Consider the following 22,545-nt stretch of genomic DNA (forward strand, 5'->3'; position numbering starts at 1 on the left):
AATTGCTACTTCTAGGGTTCCTACCAGCCTCACTGCAGGTGTTTCCAACTGACTCAGCCCCAAGGGGATCAGGGGATGGGACATCCAAGTTTCAGTGCTAACACAGGCAAAGTCCCAGGCAGGTTGGTCAACCTAGGTGTGAAACCCGTTAAACCTGATGGGAGGTGACCACAGGATTGGAGTCAGTCTTAAAACCTGAGCATGCATTTGTGAATAGTAACCACGCTTTTCTTGGTCCCCGGGCCTACGAGTTGCCGGAAATCAGATGAAGTTCTCTCATAGTGAATAGGGGTGTTTTAGTTAGAGTCACTTTCTGTTTTGTTGTAGTTGTTTTTTATTTATCAAGAAGTGCCAGAAAGTTTCAAATTTAAGCTTGCCCAAATTAAATGGAAACTCCACTTCTTCCCCTTGCAGATCCTTAACGCAAAATCAATTCACAGGGATTCTCCACTTGCATTTGGCAGCACAAATTCATTTGCCAAATGCCCGATGTAGAGGAAAGTATGTAAACATAGAAGTGGAGTTATTGATATTTCCCAGCGACGTGTGAAACCCCTTTATTCTCCAAGGCCTGGTGCGTCTCTTTGTTGCTAATCCATCATCAGTGCTTGCATTATGGTAGAGCTAGCTTCCAGGAGCATCTGCTATAGCGGATGCATTTACTGTCCTGGTGGGAATTTGTATATGTCGAATGGCAATGTGTTATATTCTAAATAAGAGGTATTACACTAGCTGTGTGGCAAAGTACACATAATGACACTTGTTAAAACAGACTTCTGTTCAATTTTCAAGTAAGTTCTATGCAGGCTATTCTGTTCAGAGAGCTTAATAAAGCTAGGACTCTGTCCTTTACAAAGCAGGTTTGCTTCATTGAAATCTTTGGAATGCTAATAATCTATTATCTATCTCTGTATATATGTTCATATTGAATGTCAGAGGTCTGCAATTGCTTTGCCTGTTTTATAAGACACATTTGTATTTACAAGCATGCAATAGGAGGGGCTTACACGTATGTAGGAAAAGCAGGCATAAAGTTGTCAGTTCTGTAGACAGAGATCTTTGCAGATACTTAAATAATTCATGGATCAGTAAACATTTCTATATGCATCTATTCTTGGGCCTGGTGGACAAATGAACTAAATGTGCAAAATAATAGATTCACCTCCTTTTGCTCATTTGAGATGTTGTTTTAATATGGAATTACAGTAGTTCCTTAATGATGAGAAGTCGTGACAATTCATTAGCAGATTGTCTCTTAGATCAAGTGTTGATTTGCCTACAAAGTGTGACCGGTACTCAATTATATAAAGTGTATGCATTTCTTTTGAACATATTTTTTTTCCTTCTGCCAGTAAAAATAACCTTGAGCTTTATTTTTTTGTGAAAGACCCCAGCCAGCCTCAGACAGAGCATCTACAATTTGTTCTCCAATAATGACTTTTTTAGAATGTTAAAATGTCATAAAAAAACAACCTTCAGAAGCACTACCAGATTTTTTGTTTTTGGCTCAGAGGACAACTAGATAACAGGGCAGAAGCGAGAGCATTCCAGGCTGCCTCGGGTCTTCTCCTCTGCCATGTCTTATGAAAGCAGGTTTCCCCCGGTTTTCTCTAGAGTTGCAAGAGTCTATTTCTCCCCAGTCTACAAAAGAGTACACATAGAATATACATGTGTACCAACATACAGATCTCCTCAATGGCAAGTTCAAATTAGTTCAGTTTTTAGCATTCTCTTATACCTTAAAGACTATTCACATGTAAAACCACAGATTGGGCGAGCTGCTTCCAAATGTTTTCAAAGGATGACTTACACTGCATTCTATGTCCTGGATACCTAGTACAGTGCCAATTTCTAGTACTACTCTGTCACTCCTCCAGATTAATTAATCATTGTTTTCCATAACCATAGACAGACTTGTGTGGGATTTCTGCTCAGGTTTCCCCTGTGAATTTCATACAGGTTTCTCACATTTTGTGTAGAGAGTTGTACTGTGTATAAATTAGCAAATGGTTTCACTCCAGAGGGTGCTGAGCCTCAGCTTCTCCGTTTAGCATAAGGACTGCAGCGACTCTGCAGTGCCACCCCCATGACAGTGCCCCCAAGCTAAGTTTAACCCTTCGCCCAGGAGGTGCCCCTCAACATCTAGATGAAGCAGGAACAACTGGGTGGGTGTGCCCCAATGCAGAGGCCGTGCATGCAGTGCTGGTAGGGCACTCAATCCTTCCTGATATCCAGAGCCTGTTTCTGGATATTTCTATTTTCCAGGTATTTCTCATGGGGCTTCAGAGGCATCATTGAGATTCTGAAATTTTCTTACTCTTCCTTTCTCTCTCTGCCTCCCTCCCTCCCTCCCCCTCTCTGTTTATCTATCTCGGTGGTTGTTGGGAGATAAATTGCTCTTAATATTGTAGTCAGGTTTTTTAACCCTTTTTGAAAAAAAAAAGATTTAGATGTGTTTCTTTAAATTTTTGGACCACAAAAATATTTCTAATCCCCTTCAATTATGAAATAAGAAATCATAACCAAAGGAGATGAACTGTGCAGACAAGAGAACACTGTGCTGAGGAGCAGGGATTTTTACAAAAGTGCCGTCTCCCTGTTTGTCGTCTGTGGAGATTATTTTAAGTCCTCACTCACGCTGGCTTTCCTTTCTGACTTATTTATATTCTCTGAATATAAAAATGCAGCAGTCAGAACGCTGCTCTCGGGGAGTCTGTGTTCAGTTCTGGTCCAAGGGTTCCCTCCTAAAGGGGCTCGGGTGTCATCTTAGCACTCCTATTGTTCCCTGAAACCTGAGCTTCCCCAGGACATTAGGGCGGTTATTTAATATCATGAAACGTTTAGGGGCTTCTTGGCTTATTCAGAGAAACAGGGGTGTAAATCAAATTGAGGATCCTGTGTAAAGTAGAGGACAGTGAATGTGGCCTCCAAAATAGAACCTGCTTTGCCTTCTCCACCCGGCCTTCTTGCCCCTCGGCTTCAACCTGGGACTCTGGAAATCTCACTCGATTCCAGGAGAACTCCTCAGGCTCTTCCAAGTTCTGCGCCTCAGACAGGCAGGAGCCTGGAGGGTGTGGAGCCCAGTGTGGGCTCAGAGGGGATTCTCCATCATCCTCATGGGGTTAGAGGGCCCCGCGGCTGTGCGGGGCTGCGTAGTTCATGGCCTGGGGCTTGCTTCTGCAGAGCTGCGTTGCAACCCTGACATACCTTCAGTAGCAGGACTCATTGCACAGCGCTTCGTGGCCATCTGTGAACCACCCGGCGCTGTGCTAGGTGCTGGGGTACCTATTCATGTAGTAAGGAGAAGTTTCAACAGCAGTGAGAAATATACGTGTTGTTGCTGAGGGAAAACAGAAGACCTGGTGCCGGGCACCCTCAGCATGCTGAGTTCTTTCTGCTCACTTTTGCAGAATCCTTTTTTGCCCACACCTCCTGAGTGACTCTGTGCTTGGTGCCAGGTGTGCCGGGGCTTTTTGCTTTCTTTCTGAGAGGGTCTTTGCATGAGTCCTTTCGAAGGCATGGCGTGGACTTTGACCCAAGAGCTTAGAATACAGAAGCAAAATACTAAGTCAGATGCTCCGGCCTCAGCTCCAGAAGGTTCTCTGGGTTCAGGAGCACTCCACTGCATCACCCTCAAAGAAATGCTAGGCTTGCCTTTATTTCGCCTCCCCTCTCCTATGCTTTAGGACTTTCATGTCTCTGAGCTGTCATTTATGAAAGAAAAAGAAACCCATCTGAGCAAGTGTGCATTTACTGTTTTAGGGACTTAATTTATCTGTGTGAAATATCGGGCATGATTATAGGCTATCAGTTGGGCTTTTTGTGAATACTCCAATGTTAGATGCTACAGAGATTCAGTCATGGGGACTGGTGGGACCATGTGGCATTCATTTGTCTGACGAGCCCCACGGCAGTGTGTCCCTCTGGGTTCTCATAACAAATGGTGTATCTCAAGGGTAGCTTTTTGACTCTTGAGACTGGAACATAGTTCCTATCCGATTTATCTTTGTCTGATTAAGAATGAAAAAAGACAACCTCAGTTAAAATAAACATCTCCAATAAAGCACACTTCAGCTCAAAGATTTTAAATTTTAATACATCTCATATGTATTAAAACTAACTATGAAATACACCCACAGAGTTGGTTACATTACAGCTCAGTTTTCCCCATTACCAATAAACAACCAGGTGTGTTGCTGAAAATATTTAAACATTGCATATTTAATAGCGTATTCAACATCTCTGTTCTCAGCCTTAAATGATCAGGTCCTGTCTCAGACTCTTCGTCCACACCACCTGGGCAGTAGGATTGATGGCACATTGACTCGTGGATTTTTAGAACTCTGTTCCTCTTTCCCTGCTCATTGTCTTTCTACCACTTTGTTTTTTCTCTTCATTCCCTGGCTTTCTCTTTTCTCCCAGAGATTTCATTTTTTTCCATGAAAAATTCTGTATATTTTTCATGTTGGGTTTCCGATGCTCTCAAGAAAAAGAATGGAAAACATATCCCATATCCAGCAAATAAATAATGTACTAATAGCAAGGACCTCTCTGAAATATTAGCACAAAAACAGATGCACCTCAAATTGCCACCTCTCCAACCCCAGGCTTCCCAATGTGATGATTTAGATGCTTTTCCACTTAGGCGGACGGTGCCATTTTTGCCGAATTCAGCATGTTCATTGAACAATTTCTGGGATCCAAAAGCCAATTCCACTGCATTTCTGCTTGGTAAGGTTTGGTGGCCTTGGCGCGGGATGGGGATGTTGATTCATCGCCTTTAAACTGATGATAGATGTAGAAGCCGGGCCGTAGCACTGGGCTGCCCTAGTAGAACCTCTGCAGGGAATCGGCCGCCCTGTTGCCACGGGAAATCCACGGAAAGGCCGCTCCGCAAATCCATTCGGAGAACGACTCAGGAAGAATCAGAAGCAGGGAGCTGTCAGATTCCGCATGCGTGGGCATCAGCGAGAACTTGGAACACTAGGTAGAGAACTGGTCGACCAGAAGCCTGCTTCTGCTTCCTGGAGACCTGTCTCCTGTGCATTTTTAAATTCTAAACGTCTGAGTCTTCCACAATATTGTGGCAGAACCTATCTAAAACATGCGACGTCATTCTGATGGGGTGTGTTTCACTTGTGTGCATTTGCACAACTGTACATCTGTGTACTTTATCAATGATAAGAGTTTAGTTTTAATTCTTTCTTCCTCCAGTAAAACATAAGGCTCTCCTTGAGGATTATCAAATGTAGCTTTGAGATATCTTCTGCAAGAGTTGTCTTGGGATAGATGAGTGCAAATTACAGATGAAAACGCTAGCTGCAGGAAAACCCTTCACTCGAGAAGGGCTCACTTTTTCTGAGACAAAAGAAAAAAATGAGTGTCCATCAAGAGTTTTTTAGCATAGCGGTAGTTTTGTCAGCCTCTCCCACCTGAACACCATGGTGTACTCTGCAAAGAATAATAGATAATCTGGTATTAATAATAATTTTCCATATAACATCTATTTGTTGCTTGGGAAGGGAATTAAATGGGTTAGAGATATACATATGATATTGAAATGGGGTGTGGTCATGGGAAATATCCCAACTTTATCATCAGATATACATTTTTTGATTTAGAGAAAATGTCATCTATTTGTTACCCTTCCACTAAAAATCCCTCAGTCCCCAACTAGAATGCATATTAGTCAAGACATCTTTTAAAAACACATTATTTTCATGCGCATAGGATGGAAAGGGAAATAAAGAAAGGAATCCTGGAAGAGGTGCATTTAATTCTCCCCAATTTAAACGCAAGCGGTACATCTTTAAGGCAATAACCATATTCCTTTTCTTCTCCCATCATGAATGTTTCCATCAATGAATTTCTTTAATGTTGATGATGGGTGATGCAGTTTGAGGGAATCTGTATTTAGTCAGAAAATGCTTCAATAGAATGACCTACCAGATGGGCCCTATAACAATGCACGGAGACATCAAACCACCACAGACATTTGGTGCTTAGAATAATAAAAAGACTATAAAATTAGATTAGTTGAGTCTAATTTGGAATTGGTATATTCCCCATGCACCCTTGCCGCTCTTGGGCAGATAAAGCCTTGAGATTTAGCGCTGTGTCAGAGCAGAAAGACTGCAACTTCCAGTAAAAGGGAGACGAGGGAGAGGGGAAAAAGCATTCTGGGAGGTCGCGGAGGGCAGAGCAGTGACCTCCAATGATTTACAGGCCTTTAGCTTAATGAAATTGTTTCAGTGACATGACGGTAAGAGCTCGTAATGGATTGGATGCCCTAATGTAATGAAATTACTCCCTTCTGCCTAAAAAAAAAAAAAATGCGCAATTAATATTTACTGAGACCTGACAGCCTTTGGTGCGCTCGTCTGTGTAGTTCTCTCAGACAGTCAGAGAGGAGAGACGGAGCAGCGTGGCAGACAGGCTGGCTCTGCACGAGCTCCTGGCGGGGACGAGCAGAGCCTGCAAGGGGGTGGAGGGACAGGCGCTCGGTGGCCCTCGCGCTGCCCCCGCTCAGCCTTCACGCTCTCCCTTGCTTTCCCACAGGCAACTGGATAACAATCGCATCAGCTGCATTGAAGATGGAGCCTTCCGAGCGCTGCGCGACCTGGAGATCCTGTGAGTCGATTCTGCGATCGCTGCCTTGTGTGCGTGCGTGTGGTGTGTGCCGGTGCGGGGAGGAGAGGGGGAGCGTGTGCGGGGGGCTCCGAGCGGAGGCTTGTCTGCTGCAGTGCTATTAAAATTGGGAACCGGGAGATCCCTCTGGCTCACCTTGGCCAAAGTGTTTGCAGGCAGCAGAGTGTGATTTCTCACCTCCCACAAACTGGGGTTCCTGCTAATTAAGTCTCAATTGAGTCGTTGCACCCCCGATGCTCCCACAGTACTCGTGGCTGGGTGAGACCGATGGGCTGGATGGAGTCACCCCCCAGCACCTACCAGTGCGTTCAGGGAGAGTCTGTCTGAGTGTGGGCATACGAGGAGACAGGTTACAGCTCTGGGGCCAATGAGAGAGGGGTTAGCACCGGAGGGTCAGCTGGAATTGCCCAGAATCAGAAAGGGATTGAAGCACAGGACGGGGGGACACCAAACACCTGATAAAGTCCATCACTCCTGGGATCTCATCTTGGGTTCAAATTCAAACTTTAATCAGTAACCTTAAAGCAATAGGGGAAAAGATGAGAAGAGTGTCCCCAACCACCCCTCCCTAGGCTTCTTATCTAGAAAAATGTATGGCTGTCTTTCTGAACTGGATTTTCAAGTGGTTCAACTAAGGAAATCTGATTTCTGGGGGGAAAGTCAGCAAGGAGTCATCTCTGGGTCATTCAAACTAAAGTTGGATTGTGTAAGAAAACATTTTGATTGTTCTCGCCCATGTCTACACTTCCAGCTGTCCCTGACTTGGGAGCCTGGAGAGGAGCAATAAAGCAGAGTAGAACTTGTGTCAGGAGACGTGTGATTCAGTCCCAGTTCTGCCACTAATTAGCCGTGTGACCTTGGGCAAGTCTCTTTGGCTCTTGGATTCTCAGTTTTCTCATTTGTACAATGCAGCGGTTGGTTGCTCCATCTTGGAGTGACTTCCCTTTCCAAATTCTGCAAAAATAATTGCAATGCTACAATTCCAGCCAGTGAATGATAAGAGATGAGGATTTGTTGAGCCTCCTTTGGGAAAAAAAAAAAAAAAAATTACATAGTCACAGGTTACGTGTGTCTGAGTCCAGCAAAATGAATGAAAGCTGAATCAGTACATGAATGAATATATTTAAATGTCCCTTTGTGCATAAAGGAAAGCGTGTAGGTGCTCCCTTCCTTCCCATTCACCTGGCCCAGAAGACGCTGGCAATGGGTTAGAAAGAGCCCCTCCACCCTGCTTGCGAGGAAGGTGATTCCAAGAGGAATCACGGGGAAGGGGCATGCTGATGCTGCAAGCTATGGAAACCGGATGAGAGCGGAGAATTCCTGGTTCAGAACAGGCAGGACCCACAGCCGGGGGAGTCGGCTGTCATTCCTAAGATGGATGGTCTCTCCTCACCCAAACTCTGACCCTGGAACCAGCAACAAATGCATGTCTGCAAGGGAGAGTGTGCCAGCCCAAATTTAGTAACCTTGGACTTCTCAGGAGGTGGAGGCTGAGAAGGGTAGGCGTGATTTTCCCTGCCTGAAAAAAAAAAAAAAAAAAAAAAAAGAAAGCCTTTGTCCAAAGGGCCACTAGGAACATATCACCTTTCCCCTCCCTTGCCAGAGAGAATGAGAAAGATGAGAAAATTCCTTGGGACGAGACCAGAAAATGGAAGTTACCAGCTTCCACAAACAGCTGTGAGGACCTGTCAGCCCCAGGAGGGTTCTCTGCGCTGGGAGGTGTTGCCCGGAGGACAGCTGTGGGGGGCTGGCGGGGAGGGCTTCACGCAGGCCCCGCTGGGTGGGGAATCCCGGAAACCGTGTACTTGGGTTAAGCTTCTTAACCTCTCTGAATCTTATTCCTCAACTTTGAGGAGCAATGGCTTAAGCACTACACAGAAGGGACTCCCTAAATGTTGTCCCTCCTGCTTCCCGAACTTTCTCCCGATCCTGCCCTCACCCGCACAAACCCCTGTCCAGGACAAAACTGGATACTTCCTCTCTACTCAGATATTTGCCAGAAGAAAAAAAAAAATTGTACCCAGATACACCAGGTGTTTCCAGGCTAAAGCTTAGAAACCCATGACCAAAATAATCATAAAAGTTCTCATTCCCCATCATTGCAAAAAAGCCCACAGGATCTGATTGGTTTATCTTTTCAATTCCAAACAAAGCCAGATCAATAGCCCTGTTTTAAAGACGCTCGCATTTGGCTTCTCATGGCTAAGTACTTAAAATTAATCATAATCAGTTATTCCATGGGTTTTTAATTTCCAGCAGAGACACACTGCTTTGGAACCATCCGTCTTAATGGCGAGCCATTCTGAAATCGGCTGGGGCTGACATCTCTATTTAAAGAGCTCCCCCTGCTCTGCCGGCCCCAGACCTTCTGAGTCTCATCTGCACATCGACATTTTATAATGCTTCTCTGTAATCACAATTTAGGCACCGTAAAGAGTCGTAGCAATGAAATAATAAATAGGAACTAAGGGAGGACATCACACATTAGCTTAAATTTTTCAGAGACAGAAGATATTCAAATTACCCTATTCACAGAAGGGTCGTTTTTAAGTATCTGAAGTTTTAAAGTTTGCAAATTAAGAAAACAAACTGTAATGGTTCAGGTGTGCTTACTCATAGTTAGACATGGAATGCTCTTAAAATTAACTTAAGGAAAGTTTGCAGATGTTAACTACTATTGGAAATTATTCCTCACATGATCACCCCATTATTTTGTCCTTCCTGTGGCTGGAAATCAGAAAACATGCTTCCATTACAGCTGAGGTCGGTTTCACCAGTTGAGCTAGAACTTAGATAGTGAGTCTGGGAGGGAACCGCTGACCGGAAGTGGAATGAACTGGTGCAAGGTTGGGAGGACCGTAGGTTGCATATCTCACCCAGTGCAAGTGGTCAGCTCAGAGCGTAGAGGACAGGGTCAGAGCTACCACCTCCATTCCCAGGCAACCAGGAAAGGAAGAAGAGGAAAGCACAAGGCTTCCATGCCTTTGCAGGAGAGGAAGGACAAGGAAAACGAACAGCGAGCGGCTGCTAGCGCCCAGCTCCATGGCCAGAGCTTGCACATGCGCCACTGCTCTGCAGCCTCACAACCCCACGGAGCTGCTGTGCCATCCCTCCTCGTACAGGAGGAGCTCACCTAAGAGAAACAGCAACTGCTCACCTACTAGGCGACACAGCCTGTGTGGTTAACCACGGTAGCAAGATGCCTCTTTGGTCCATGTTGCCAAAGCCATCGTGGTCAGAGTGTGCTGGATACAGGATGATGATGTGAACTGGCCTCCAAGAACTGAGCTAGGCAAGCTGTCAGTGCCCTGTGTTGGGACCTCCCACGAGCCTGCAAAATTGCCTTTACCGTTCCCTTTACATAGCAAGCAGGTCCCCATAAACAGAAGGTAAACCAGACTTGCAGGGAAAGGAGAGAATCCTGCTTCGTCACTGTCCTACGTGATAGTTGCAGAGATGATTTAGTCTCACTTCTTGTCATTGCCATTTGGTTTTGACACTTAATAGTGGGGGAATTCTGCTTTTCAGAATCCCCAAAATACAGCCTTGATATTGTGGCATTTATGATTCTTAATTGAGGGACCCAGGCTTCTGAGTCAGACTACCTTATGTCACCCAAATTATTGCCCTTTCGTTTCCACCTGTTCTATGCACTTTGTGATTCACATGCTAGGTTTTCTCCAAATCATGCTTATGCTCCATCGCATATGCTACAACTTTCTTCCCAACTTTGCATGGTCAGTAATCACAGTGCTGGTGCTCTGAGCTGGGGGTTTCTAGCCCCTGCCCACTAGGCTAGAAACAGTCAGGTATTCTGACAATTACACCAGGTCCAGTCCACCAGCATGGAGGGAAAAAATACATGGAAAAAAAAAAAAAGAGAAAGCAAGCACTGGACAAATGAAACAAAAATGAGAAAACCTAGTTAATGAAATATGTAATTAATTTTTTCAATAGCATTGCAGGAGAAGAAAAAGTATTTTCAGACATTGTCTCCCAACTAAATGTAGAAAATTGAACTTCAGAAGATAGGTTGTCAAAAATGCCAGACCCAGGATGTCAGGAGCACCTCCTAAAAATGCTCCCAGCTCCTGCCCTTATCGAATCACTGGGACCAGCTAAATTGCATGTAGACACAACAGGTCTCTTGATGACCACTCTTTGGAAGGTTTCGCCCCCGTTTATGTCACTTACCAATTTTGGAAATTCAGACATCATAATAGCTTGATTCTGGAAAGACCTTTGGTGTCTCCAGAATGACCTGGTTTATTGTTCAGATAAGGCACAGAGAGAAGGGCCAGGACTGGAGGGAGACACATCCTTCAACGTTCTGTACCCTGAGTGCCTCACTGGGCTCACCCAGCCTGACTGGCCCTGGTTAGACTTGCCCAAGGTCAACAGTAAGTTGACTGCAGCAGAGACAAGAATCTGGGACACCAGATTCCTGATTCCATGTCTTTGCCCACAGAGGGTGTCTCCATGCAATCCTGCGGTCCAGAAGGGTCTTGCTGTGAGAATCCCCAGATTCCAAGCATAGTTTGTCCTTTCAGAACCCACCCACGGTTAAGTTTTCGATATTGTTTAGCAGGTTGAGGGAGAGCAAACACTTGTGCATGACAGGATCAGGGGACGATCCAGCTGTCTTCTCTCAACACCAGAGGTTGCAAACCAGACCACAGACTACACTGTGCCCACAGATGAGATGTTTTTTTCTTGTCCTGTAGAGTGTTTTTTAAAAATTGAAATTAGCATTTTATATTTAAAACTTGGGATCGCTTACATATAAATTCAGATTTCCAGTTTCTCTCAAAAACCCCAGAGCACTGGGACCCCAGTTCCACATTGAAGCAGTCAGCCATGGCTGGGGAGCACCTACCCTCCTGAGGTGGGGTGTGTGACTCCTCTTTGCCTCCGACCCCTTCTCATTGAAATTCACTGCCAGTCCAGGGAACCCTGCTTGAACCCATCCAAGAAGCAAGGACATGCTGTGCATCTAGCAGAGTGGCCAATGAAGCTTCTGAGCCAGCACTTTCCAGAATTGTTGAGTGGCTGCTCACAGAGAGCTGAGCAACTGAGTCCAAGACTCCCAGAACTGAGGGAGGACACCCCAGAGGCAATAAGGAATGTGTCTTGTCTCATCTTCTGGAAAGTTCTTCTCAAAAGCTAAGGTAGCCTCCAGATTCCCTTTGATTTAAAATGATTGCAGTTAGGTTTATGCACAGGAAGGCAACATGTAGGAAATGAACCTATTCCAAATCTTTATCACAAGAACTGTCCCTTTGCCCTGCAACAGACCCCTGCATTGCCGGGTACACTGGGCAGTACCCGCTCAGCCCACCTAAGACGAGACATCCCCAAGTTAAAGCAGTGGTGGAATTAACCAGACTTGAAGGGTAGTTGTAATTCAACCATGCCCAGGTGGGTGCATGATGCTGTCCAACCCTGAGCACCACAGGGAGACTTGGAAGAGTGAGTAGAGAAGAAAGCCCTTTTCTGATTTGAGAAAATGGCAGTAAAAATAAATTGACAACAGTACTTCTGCGCAGACAAGGGGGCTCACTCTCCTGGTATAGAGGGGGTGTCCTGGATGAGCCATGCTAGGCCCCAGGTGTTAGGACGTTCAGGGACACTGTCAGTCCAGAGTGTAATGCAAATGGTGATCTGTCTTCTACTTCAGCCAACCACCTTCTGGGTGTGGAACCAGATCCTCTGATTAACAAAAAATAATGGTGACGTGATGATAATATATCACAATGAAGCGATGCGGTCACTGCTAGTATATTATCAATAGCATTCCCACCTCCACGAACGAGCCTCCTCTACTTTTGAGCACCTACCTCCATGTCTGAGCATCCTCCAGACACTGTGATAAGACTTTAGAGGGCAGCATCTTATCTCAAGCCTCATCATAATGTCACAAGGGAGATTCTATTAATCTCACTTTACCAGTGAGGAGACTGAAGCGTAGAGAAGTCGAATAACTTGCCCAGAGTGACACTTGCAGGTTGTAGGGACTCTTCTTCAGGTACTCAAATTCAGTTCTACCTGAAATCTGAGCTCTTACACTTAACTACGCTGCTCCAAAAAAATGAAGTACATACACCAGAACACGCAGGCCGTCAAAGTAAGTGTATGGGTTTGTGAGGTCACTGGCTGTAGTGAACACCCTGAATAATTCAGGGCCCCTGGTTCTTCTTATTGGAAAGTAATCAATAGGGTGCTGGAATCTAAACTCAAAGTTCAGCTTACCAGCATTACAGGCAGTTCCACAAACCTGCCCCACTGGCAGGCAGAGGTACAACCAAGTTGAACTTGGGATGTTAGGGTGTGCCCACAAAAGTGGCAGCCAGTCCAACACCAGCAGACTTGGTGTTCAGGGCTCATTTCCTTATTGAAACATGGAGACACCCCCACCCTCAGGTCAGGCATATGGATTAAAGAGATGCCATTGGCCCACGCCCACAGCCAATGCCCGTTCAGGGCACCCATGGGGTTTGAAGTTGGTAAATACTGCGCTGCTGCTATCCCCAGCATCTCACAAAGCCTGGCACATAGTAGGTGATCAGTTAAAGCACTCAGCACCAGCTCAAGATGAAAGTAATTGACCACATGGAAGTCTGCCTGCCCCAATCCCTCTAGAGCTTCTGTCAAGTCTCGGTCCTGAACAAAATTAAGGTGGTGGTCCTCCCAGGGCTAAATGTTGAACAATGCAGCATGGCCCTGCCTCAGAGAATCCTTCACATTACCTTTCATTTTGTATTTCTCTGGCTACATGTTTTCTTTTCCTTTTAATAATGAATGAAATCAGAGCAACAGTGAAAATTGGTGTATTCTAACAGACCAGATTCATTTTCATTCATTTACCAAATGTTTCATTCACCTGGTTTTCTCTGGGACCTGCAAACAATTTATTGGTTTCAACAGGCTTCAGAATCAGGGTGTTTAGTCATGAAATAGTTTTGAATTTAGAATTGTCATTGCTTAATGAAAGTCTTAAAATATCCCTGAATACAATTTTTTTTGTTGGTGGTGATACTTTGCTGCAAATTGTGATTTGTTCAAACAATCAGGATTAAATTGCACCTTGTGGAAAACACCTTCCATTCAGCCCCAGAGAGCTAGGACAGTCATGCTACACAGCACACCTAAGTCACCCACTCCTGGGTTTGGTGATGGTTATGCTCCTAAAACGACTAGCTGAGTTTTGAGAAGAGCAGCTTAAGGAAAAAGTAAAAGTTATTCTGAAATCTAAAACCATTTTTCCCATTTAAAGAAGCAGAACTGTAACCTCTAAAGTACCTAGAATCCAAGGATACCTTGTGATTTCACATCCCTGTTAACCAAAAGCTGGTTTAGTCTCTGAGGTTGAAAATGTACTGGTGTGCATTCCTGGGAGAGAAAGTGTGGCAAAGATCACTGAATTGTTCTTCAGCAATGAAGGGTCTAGAATCAGCTGATTTCTCCTTTGTGTGGTACTTAGAAGAGTCGGGTTGTGGGGGTCTTGCTGTCCCCAGGGACTGTAGACCTCAGGTCCCCATCTCTGGACTGAAATTCTGACTTGACAAACTTGGTTTGGGAGCAGCATTTTGGTTTAAAACTGGAAAAAATTGCTCTGTATCTTTGAAAAAAGATTCCCAAGAGTTTTCTGTCAGGGTCGAGCTGAGAAGGCGGTGGGGAGATGCCAGTTCCCTGGGAGAGGTGCCACTAGACTGTCAGGAAAGGGCTCTGCCCCGTGTCAGCCTCTGCTCTTTCTCCGTGTCCTCAGTGACCAGCAGTGGCTCTGGAGACTAGAGTCTGCACGTGTTCACTGAGTGCCTCGCCAGGCTCAGCTCTCATCTCTTGACTCTGAGGGTTCTCCAAGCCTGGGAGCCATGTTCCCTTGAACAGCCAAACCTGCCCACTGTGGCTGCTCTCATCTCCACCCAGAAAGCTCAAGATCAGAGGGCTCAACCTACCTGCGGCCAAGAATCCCTTCCTCTGTAGACCTCGGTCCTGAAAGGCAAGGTCTTGGAACTCAAGCAGGATATTGGGTTCCTTCTTTCAATTGGCTTTATGGAAGGAAGGATGGCGGGAGGCAGGTGATGGAGATCTGGAGCTGGGGACAATTGGAGTGGCATTCCTACTTTTTCCTGATTTTCCATTTCCTAGCTTTGAAGTGAGGTAGGAGTACAAGAGGGGAGGAGACAGGACAAAGGGAAGCGAGCCCACTTCTTGGTCGTATTTGAACTCTTCACACTTATCATAGAAAAGCTCTAGAGTCCATTTTCTTTTGACTTATAATTCAATCAGAAGACCCCCAACCCATGTTTGAGTGAATGAAACCTGCAGATACCAAGTTTTACCTTCATTTTTTGGTCCTACATGTTTTAAAAATATTGAAGCTATTGTCAACATTAAAAACTCAGGTGATTTTATACAAAAGCAGAAGTTCAACTTCCATTGAATATCTAGAAGCTGTGACAACCCTGGCCTGTCTGTCTGGCAGGACTGTCCAGCAGAACTTTCTGTGATAAGGAGCTGTGTACCTGTGCTGTCTAGTATGGTAGCTGCCAGCCACACATGACTGGAGCACTTGAGGTGGGGCACAAGCAACTGAGAGATTGAATTTTTAAAATCTCATCTAATTTTAATTCACCTAAATTTAAATCACCCCGTTTAGCTCACAGCTACCTCATTGGACAATACAGGCTTAGGACTGAGTGGCGGCCAGTGTACCCTTTGGACAGGGCATGCCCTCTGCAAATCTCCACAGCTCTCTCCAAGCCCGCTTCTCCATGCACCCTGCTCCACACCTCTCCAGCCATTAGGCATCTAGTAAGAAGCAGGAAGTTTAAACAGAACACTTTCTAAAAGTAAATGCATTGAAATATCTGCCACTCTGCTCATCCTCCTCTCTGTGCCTTCCTCTATCTTAATTTATACATCTAGATTTAACCACAAAAGACTCATTTTTAATAAAACCCAGATTGTGATTATTAAAACCATTTCCCACCGAAGCCAAGTCCTTTCTGCATGAGTTAGTTTCCTGATCTCCATGATTCACTCCACTCAGCCTTGCAAATGACTTCCACAAAGTCAACTGGGTGGGAACATGGCTCCGTGGCTGGACTCGTCTGGCTGACAGTCAAGGAGGCCAGTCCTCTGACAACGCCCGCAAGCTGAGCCAGGTAGCCGCACAGAGAGAGAAAAGGTGCTGCCCATGCAGAACTACTTTCAAGTGCTGCGCAGTGGGGCCTGGCGACTTGGAGAGTTTGGCCAGCTGTCCTTCCTTTGTGCAGAGCTGGGTGAATCCGAGCATCCATGACCACTTCAACTGGCCTTTGGAAAACTGCTCCCAATCCAGCAATGCCACTATAGTCAGCACCAACCCTGCTGGAGTTGGAGAGTGGAACTGTGAACTGGAAAGACCTGGAGGTCAAGTGATTCCACCACTTCATTTTAAAACAAAGAAACTCTCCAGAAAGGTTAAGTGACATGCCTGTAACTGTAGGAAAATTTCACGGAAGAATCAGCCCAGAAAACAGGTCTTTCGGCTCTTTATCTAATACTATTTACTGCCGCCTGACTTTCCTCTGTATTAGCAGACGGGAAACAAAGATTAGTGAGGCCAGCCTTTATGTCCTGTCTGTACCATCAGCCCTTAATCCCCAGTGTTTTGCCAAAGGGAACATTTGGCTTCAACCTGAGGACAACACCCTCCTTTTATACGGCCTTCCAGGCACATGGCCCTGCTTGGGAGATGACCACCCAGTGCCCTAACAGGTTACTCCCAGTCAGAGGATAAACTTAGAGGAGAAGGAATACCACACCATTGATTCCAAGCCACCAGTGGTTCCTAGAGACCCAGTAAGTAAGCCCTGAGGGCCCCCGCCTGTTGATGAGCCCCGCTAGGCCAAGGTTCAGATGGCACCCAGAACCCTGTGATTTTCCCTCCCTTGCAAATGTCAGAGGGTAAAAGCAAGACCTTTCAGGCATCTCGGCCCAAGAGCAGCAGATGCAGGTGCCCCATGCAGGTTTTCTGCTAGCAGTTCTGATGGGGCTCTGGTCCGAACCATGCACAAGAAGTGCCTTAAATGTGTAGTCGCAGCACTGATGAGCGGCATGCAGAAGCTGGACACTGCCCGGAGGGAAGACTGTCCCTCCCACACCGACACTTCCTCAGGGCCCTTTGTCACCTAGGAATGATGGTACAGGGGAAAGCTGTGGAGTGGCTTTTCATTGTTTAAACACAGCTGCTTTGAGTAGTAGGTTCCTGCAGCCCACCTCGGCTGGCAGCTGCCCTTCAGGACAGGCAGTGCCAAAGGCAGGTTCTAACCACACGTTACCAGAACGCCACTAAAATGCCTTGATTGTCTTAGTATATTTAACTTTCTGATTCAAATTGTTAATTCTTTTGGTTCAGACCCCAGAAATGCACAGCCAAGCCAAACCCAGCCTCCAGGTGTTTCATCTGTGGATTTTGTTTCGTAAGGTGATTTAGTTTCCAATATTAAAAAACTGGGAGACTGCCTATGAAAATTCTAGATGTCTCACTTTCTCCTTAGAGGGAAATAAAAGGAAGAGCTGGCCACACTGCACCCACGTTCCAGCTTAGCACAATTTCTGGGAATGAGAAGTGACTAGCCCGTTTCGGAAGGCTGTTTACTATGTCCCTGCACAGCCCACTTATGTGACAAGACTCACTTCATAGGCAATTGAGTCCATGCCCCTGGATCAGCCCAGAAGGCTGTACTGAGTGGAAATTTATTTTTCTCAAAAGATGCCAAAAACATGACCCTTCATATTTTGAAACTCACCAAACCAATTCAGTAAATATTTATCAAGTCTTCCTACATGGCAGACATTGAGCTAGGCTGTGCCTAAAGAAAGCACAAATCAGGCTTTCTGCCCTCATCCAAACGACACTACACTGGTGGGCACTTGGCATGCATGTCAGAGAGTTCAAAAGCATCGGCCTCCTTCCTCTCATGCCAGGCAAGGCCTCCGTGGAGTGAGGGGAGACTGTCCGTTTCTTCCCTTCGTAACTGCAAACGCGCCTGTCCAGTTACACAGCGGGAGGCCGCCTTTTCCTCCTTGGCCCACTGCGGGTACCTTGGCACCCAGGCAGCCACCTAGTTTCTAATAGCATAGGAGACGAGCTCGCCCAGAGTCCCATCCCGTAGACAGCAAAAGAGAATCAGAGGATGGAGGCCCTCTTGTTCAGATGGCACTTAAGGAGCATTAGCCCCTGGACGGCACTTGAACCTCTGAGTCACCACTAGGCACTCTGTGTGACCATCTCAGTGGATAAGGACTTCTCCCCTGTCGGGGCACCAGAGACACCAGCTTATGCAGGGATCTGAGCCATGGTGGGATTTGAGGGCTCATCTTCCTCTTTTGATCTTCCACTTGATACACTTTTTAGAAGCATCTTCTCTCCCTCTCTCTCTCTCTCTCTCTCTCTCTCTCTCTCTCTAAACACCAAGGCTGTGCTCAGTGGGTGGAGACAGATCTGGGCCTGTCATAATGTGAATGCAGAATGAAGGAAGAGCGGAAGACAAGTCCTTTTGTTAAGGAATCCATATCATCAAAGGCCCATATCAGCAGCTGATTGTTTTTATTTATTTCTGTAGATTTTACATGACACCTGGAGGCCGTTTAAAACGTTACTTGGCCGTGAGAGCTGTGTGTTTAAAAATAACGCTCACCCGGTGCCAAATCACTTTAGAGTCGGGAACAAATATTGAGACAAAAACCCCAGCTGTTATTGCTTTGGCTGCTAATTTGAGGTGTCACACGAGAGCCCGACTGCTATCCGTCAGTGATAAGGCCCCTCGTGAGTTCGCTCTCTCTCCTAGCGGTGGAGAGTGATGGGCTATCAGCGCGGCATTGGTTGTTTTCATTATGGACGCGCACAGTGGTTAAGAGCTTTAATTTAAATGGCCCACGGGGAGATCAAGGAACTCAGCAATGCGCGGCACCCGGACCCTTGTGGGGAGCAGGCGATGGACGGTCGAGAGGCGGCTTGCACACTCATTTCTCCTGCCGCTCTCCCGTTCCTCCTGCCTGCCTGCCCCCAGAGGCCCATTTTGCCCACTCCAAACAGCCAAAGACAGACTCTGCCAAGTACTCTAGGTTCCTCAGCGTGTTCTTAAAAATCCCAACAACCCATCCAACAGCCAGGGCCGTGAGGGCTTCAGAAACACTGACCAGATGGGCAAACCCCGACCGTAGAAGGCTTTGCGACACAGTTGTCCTTTCTTCTGTGTGGCCTCTACCGCCATCCTCATGGCCTGAGCTGAGGCTTCCTGCTCCTGGTGCAGAGAGGGCTTGTGTGATGCCATTGCCTCTGAGCATCAGGGACAGTGGAGGCTCCGTCCCCCACACTCCCACGAGGTTCACCTCCACCTTGGGAAGACCTGAGACTGGGTGGCGAAGTCTGGCTGAAGGCAATTCCATAAGAGGCCATTTTTGTTGTTGCTGTTTTGGGGGTATTTTGGTTTTCTTTTTGGGGAGTTTTGTTTTTGTTGTTGTTTTTTGGTGCTAGGGATTGAAGCCAGGGCAGCTTAACCACTGAGGCATATCCCCAGGCCTTTTTTATATTTTATGTAGAGACAGGGTCTCACTGAATTGCTTAGGGCCTCCCTAAGTTGCTGAGGCTGGCTTGAACTCCTAATGCTCTGGCCTGTCACTGGGATTACAGGTATGTACCACGGTGCCTGGCTGGATGAGGCAGTTTAGTGTAATGCTTACAAATGTAAGTCCTGTTATCTCACCTCCCTGGTTTGAATAGCGTCTCACGCCTCCATAGCAGTGTAAGTAAGCTGAACAGAGTTTATTGATCTTGCTGGGCTTCCAAAAGGAAATAATGATAGAATCTCAAGGTTATAGGGAGAATTAAATGAGATAATGTGTAGAAAGTGCTCAGCTGTGCTGGCACCTAAGGATAGCCATGAGGATGAAAAGCATCCTCAATTTTATTTCTCTTGCCCTGTTGGGCCAAGCTTAGGGGCAGCAGGGAGCCCCCTCCTCCCATTTAGGTTCCTACACTGCTGGAACCCTGTGCTTTCATCCCCCATGCCAGCCGTTGGATACTGCCACCAGGCTGGCCCGTTTACCCTCAGCTGCTCTTCGGGAATGACTCTGCCTACTTGAGTTGTGTCCTCTCCTCGGAATCCAACATAGGAATTCTTGGAGGGGATTCTGTCTTTCAGGGTTGAGTGTTGGCCTTGGACGCTCACAGGTGTAATGACAGGTCAGAACGTGTCCAGGATCACTTTAGAAAGATATCCGATTGCCACTGCCACTGATGACTCACTGAGAGTCTTCCTGGGACCATCAAGGAGGTAGCCACCTTGCCTTTCTAGCCGAGGGGAGAACTCATCCTGCCTGAGACAGAATGAATGGGCTCGTCTGCCAAAAGAGTCTATCTCACCTGAGGAGTCTGGGTCCTCACCTGTGTGGGGGGAAGAGGCGGGATCCCAAGAGTACCTGGGAGGGTTGGCACACTGGCAGGCTGCCATGGCACCCATTGCAGATGCCCGCTTTTGCAATTATATGATACATGCTCACAGATAATATTGTTGCATTAGAGCCAATTACATGGTGTTATGGACACACAACACGCAGATTACACCCAGAGCCAAGAAAGCACAGTGATAAAGCGATGGCCTAATCGGAGGAGACAGAGGGAAATGTCAGCCTCATTAAGGTTGCCAGGGTGGCGTGGCTGTAGCTGGTCGTAGCCCCTCCAGATCAAAGATGGCTGTCTTGAGAGATGCAAGAGAGAACCACACCTTGGCACTCAGCGGGAGCAGAAGAGACAGGGCAGAAGCCATGTTGGAGCTCTGCAGGGGTGGTTCAGCCTCCTCCTTTGAAAGCTGCCTGCCACCTCAGAGCTTGACCCCCCTCCTGAGCGGGAAGACACTGTGCCTGCCACCAACAACATATGGGTTCCACATGCAGAAGGGCATCCTCTTGATCTCTTCCACACTTGTGCAGAGATTCTTTTCTCAGCTTTTTCCTAGTTCCATGGTTTTCAAACCTGAGCTTGCATGAGCATCCTCTGGGTGGCCATTAAAACACACAGGTTGGGGTGCTCTGGCACAGAAGTCTGGTCAGGGATGGGGGCTGAACACATGCATCTCTAATTTCCAGGTGAAGTTGCAGGTCTGGGGACCCTACTTGGAGGCCCACTGCCCAAGTCCACTCCACACCAGACCCAGCATGATTCACAGGCCATAGCTCCTGTACCAGTCTGATTCTATCCTGGTCTTGCAGGTTGTGGACACAGTGGCACCTGTCTCCCAAGGTGGGAGCCTGGTGTGGTAGCCTAGCTGTGGATTTAGAGTCGGAGAGTTTGCATATGAAACCCAGCTTTGCTACTTGCCTAAAAATGGTTTTGGGGGGTTTTTTGCTTGTTATTTTTAAGTTCTGAAAGACTCTGATGGCGTCCGCTTATCTCTCAGAACAGTTACGACTGGCCAGCATGTTAGGCTTACTCCCTGGCAAAGGCAGAACTTGAACAGCCTAGTTTTAGAGCAGCCAAGGCTGACCAACATTTTCTATAAAGAGTCAGATAGTAAATGTGTTAGGCTTTGCTGGCTGTATGGTCTCTGTAATAACTGCTCAGAGGAGCTAAGACAGAGTATGGAAATGAATGGGTGAAACTTTATTGATAAGAACAGGCTGTATGGACTGGGGTCTAGCCTGTGGGCAGCACTTGGCCAGTCCCCGGAGCGGACCGTTATCTGCACCACCATGATTACCATACACTTACCATGACTGTGATCCCCTGTCCTACCATGGCACCCAGGTGTGCAGTGGAGCAGCCTGAACACATGCCAGCTCTTCCAGGACACAAGGGTTCAACTTGTGCACTACGGGAGCTGTGATACGTACACTAATCCTTAGTGGCCTGGAAAAAAGTTGACCCACGCTTCCTAGTCCTACCATCAAGAAAGAATGGATCCATTGGTAGGCATGGCACTGCCCTAATGGATCATTTTAACATGGGAAACAGTCACTTCATTAGGCATTTATGTTGCAATCGTGAGAAAGCAAAGGGCAACTAGACAATACACAGGTCAAATTTAGCCTCAATATAAGTACAGTATTTATAAGCAGCAAGAAATTTATAAGGGAGAAGTGGGAGGTAGGTATACTCTCTTTCTAAGTGCACAGGGAGGAGAATTAACTTTATTTCTAGTTAATGCTGAAATGCCCATTCAATACCTTTCAAGAGACAAAAAGGAGGCTGGACAGTCCTGAAATTTATAGAATTAATCTGATCCTGAACTTGAGCTTGAAAGCTGATGGAAAATCCTGAAGGAAGGGTATTTTCTTAGGGAAAACCTTCCGACTAGTGCCTGGATAATTTGGGAGGGGAGCATATTTTCTCAAAATATCTCCAAATGAGAAGAATGAGGTTAAAGGTAGACACTGAGACTGGAAAAGCTCCTCCGGAGGATGGAGGTAAATTAGATGAGGTTGATGAGGTGACCAGGGCTTCGCATGGACCAGCGATCCAATGGGGTGGCAGGAATGGTCTCGCTGTGGGAACAAACGTTGGTAAATTCCCAGCAAGGTTTACAGAACAAGAGGCAACAGAGGCTTGTGCAGGCGTCCCTAGCCCTGTGTGCCCGGGCAGCTACGACAGGAAAGCTCTGGAAGCAGGAGACAGTGGGTACATCGGGGGGAATGTGTAGAGAAAGAATAACCAGGAGCTCAGGGTCCACCCTGGGCAGGAATCTTAGCTGCAAATTGCTCATCTTTAAATGGGGACGGTCACCCTACATCAGCCTGCTCCAAGTACCAATAGACCAAGGTGAAGCTACGTAAACCACAGCTTGAAGCAGCCCGAGCCTCGGGAACCCTAGTTCATGGTCGTGGCGCGCTGCCCAGGAGCACTGCCGCACA

At 46.6% G+C, this 22,545-nt stretch overlaps 1 protein-coding gene across 1 annotated transcript in view; it reads left to right on the forward strand.

Annotated features, from left to right (window-relative positions):
* The window catches only part of SLIT3 (slit guidance ligand 3), a 572,899-nt gene that overhangs the window by 415,496 nt on the left and 134,858 nt on the right, over positions 1 to 22,545 (forward strand). Inside the window, exon 6 of the mRNA XM_079145392.1 lies at positions 6,559 to 6,630. Coding sequence (XP_079001518.1) covers positions 6,559 to 6,630 — 72 coding nt within the window. The remainder of the gene's footprint in view (positions 1 to 6,558; positions 6,631 to 22,545) is intronic.

Source organism: Sciurus vulgaris (assembly GCF_902686455.1).
Source record: "Sciurus vulgaris genome assembly, chromosome: 6".
NCBI lineage: Eukaryota > Metazoa > Chordata > Mammalia > Rodentia > Sciuridae > Sciurus > Sciurus vulgaris.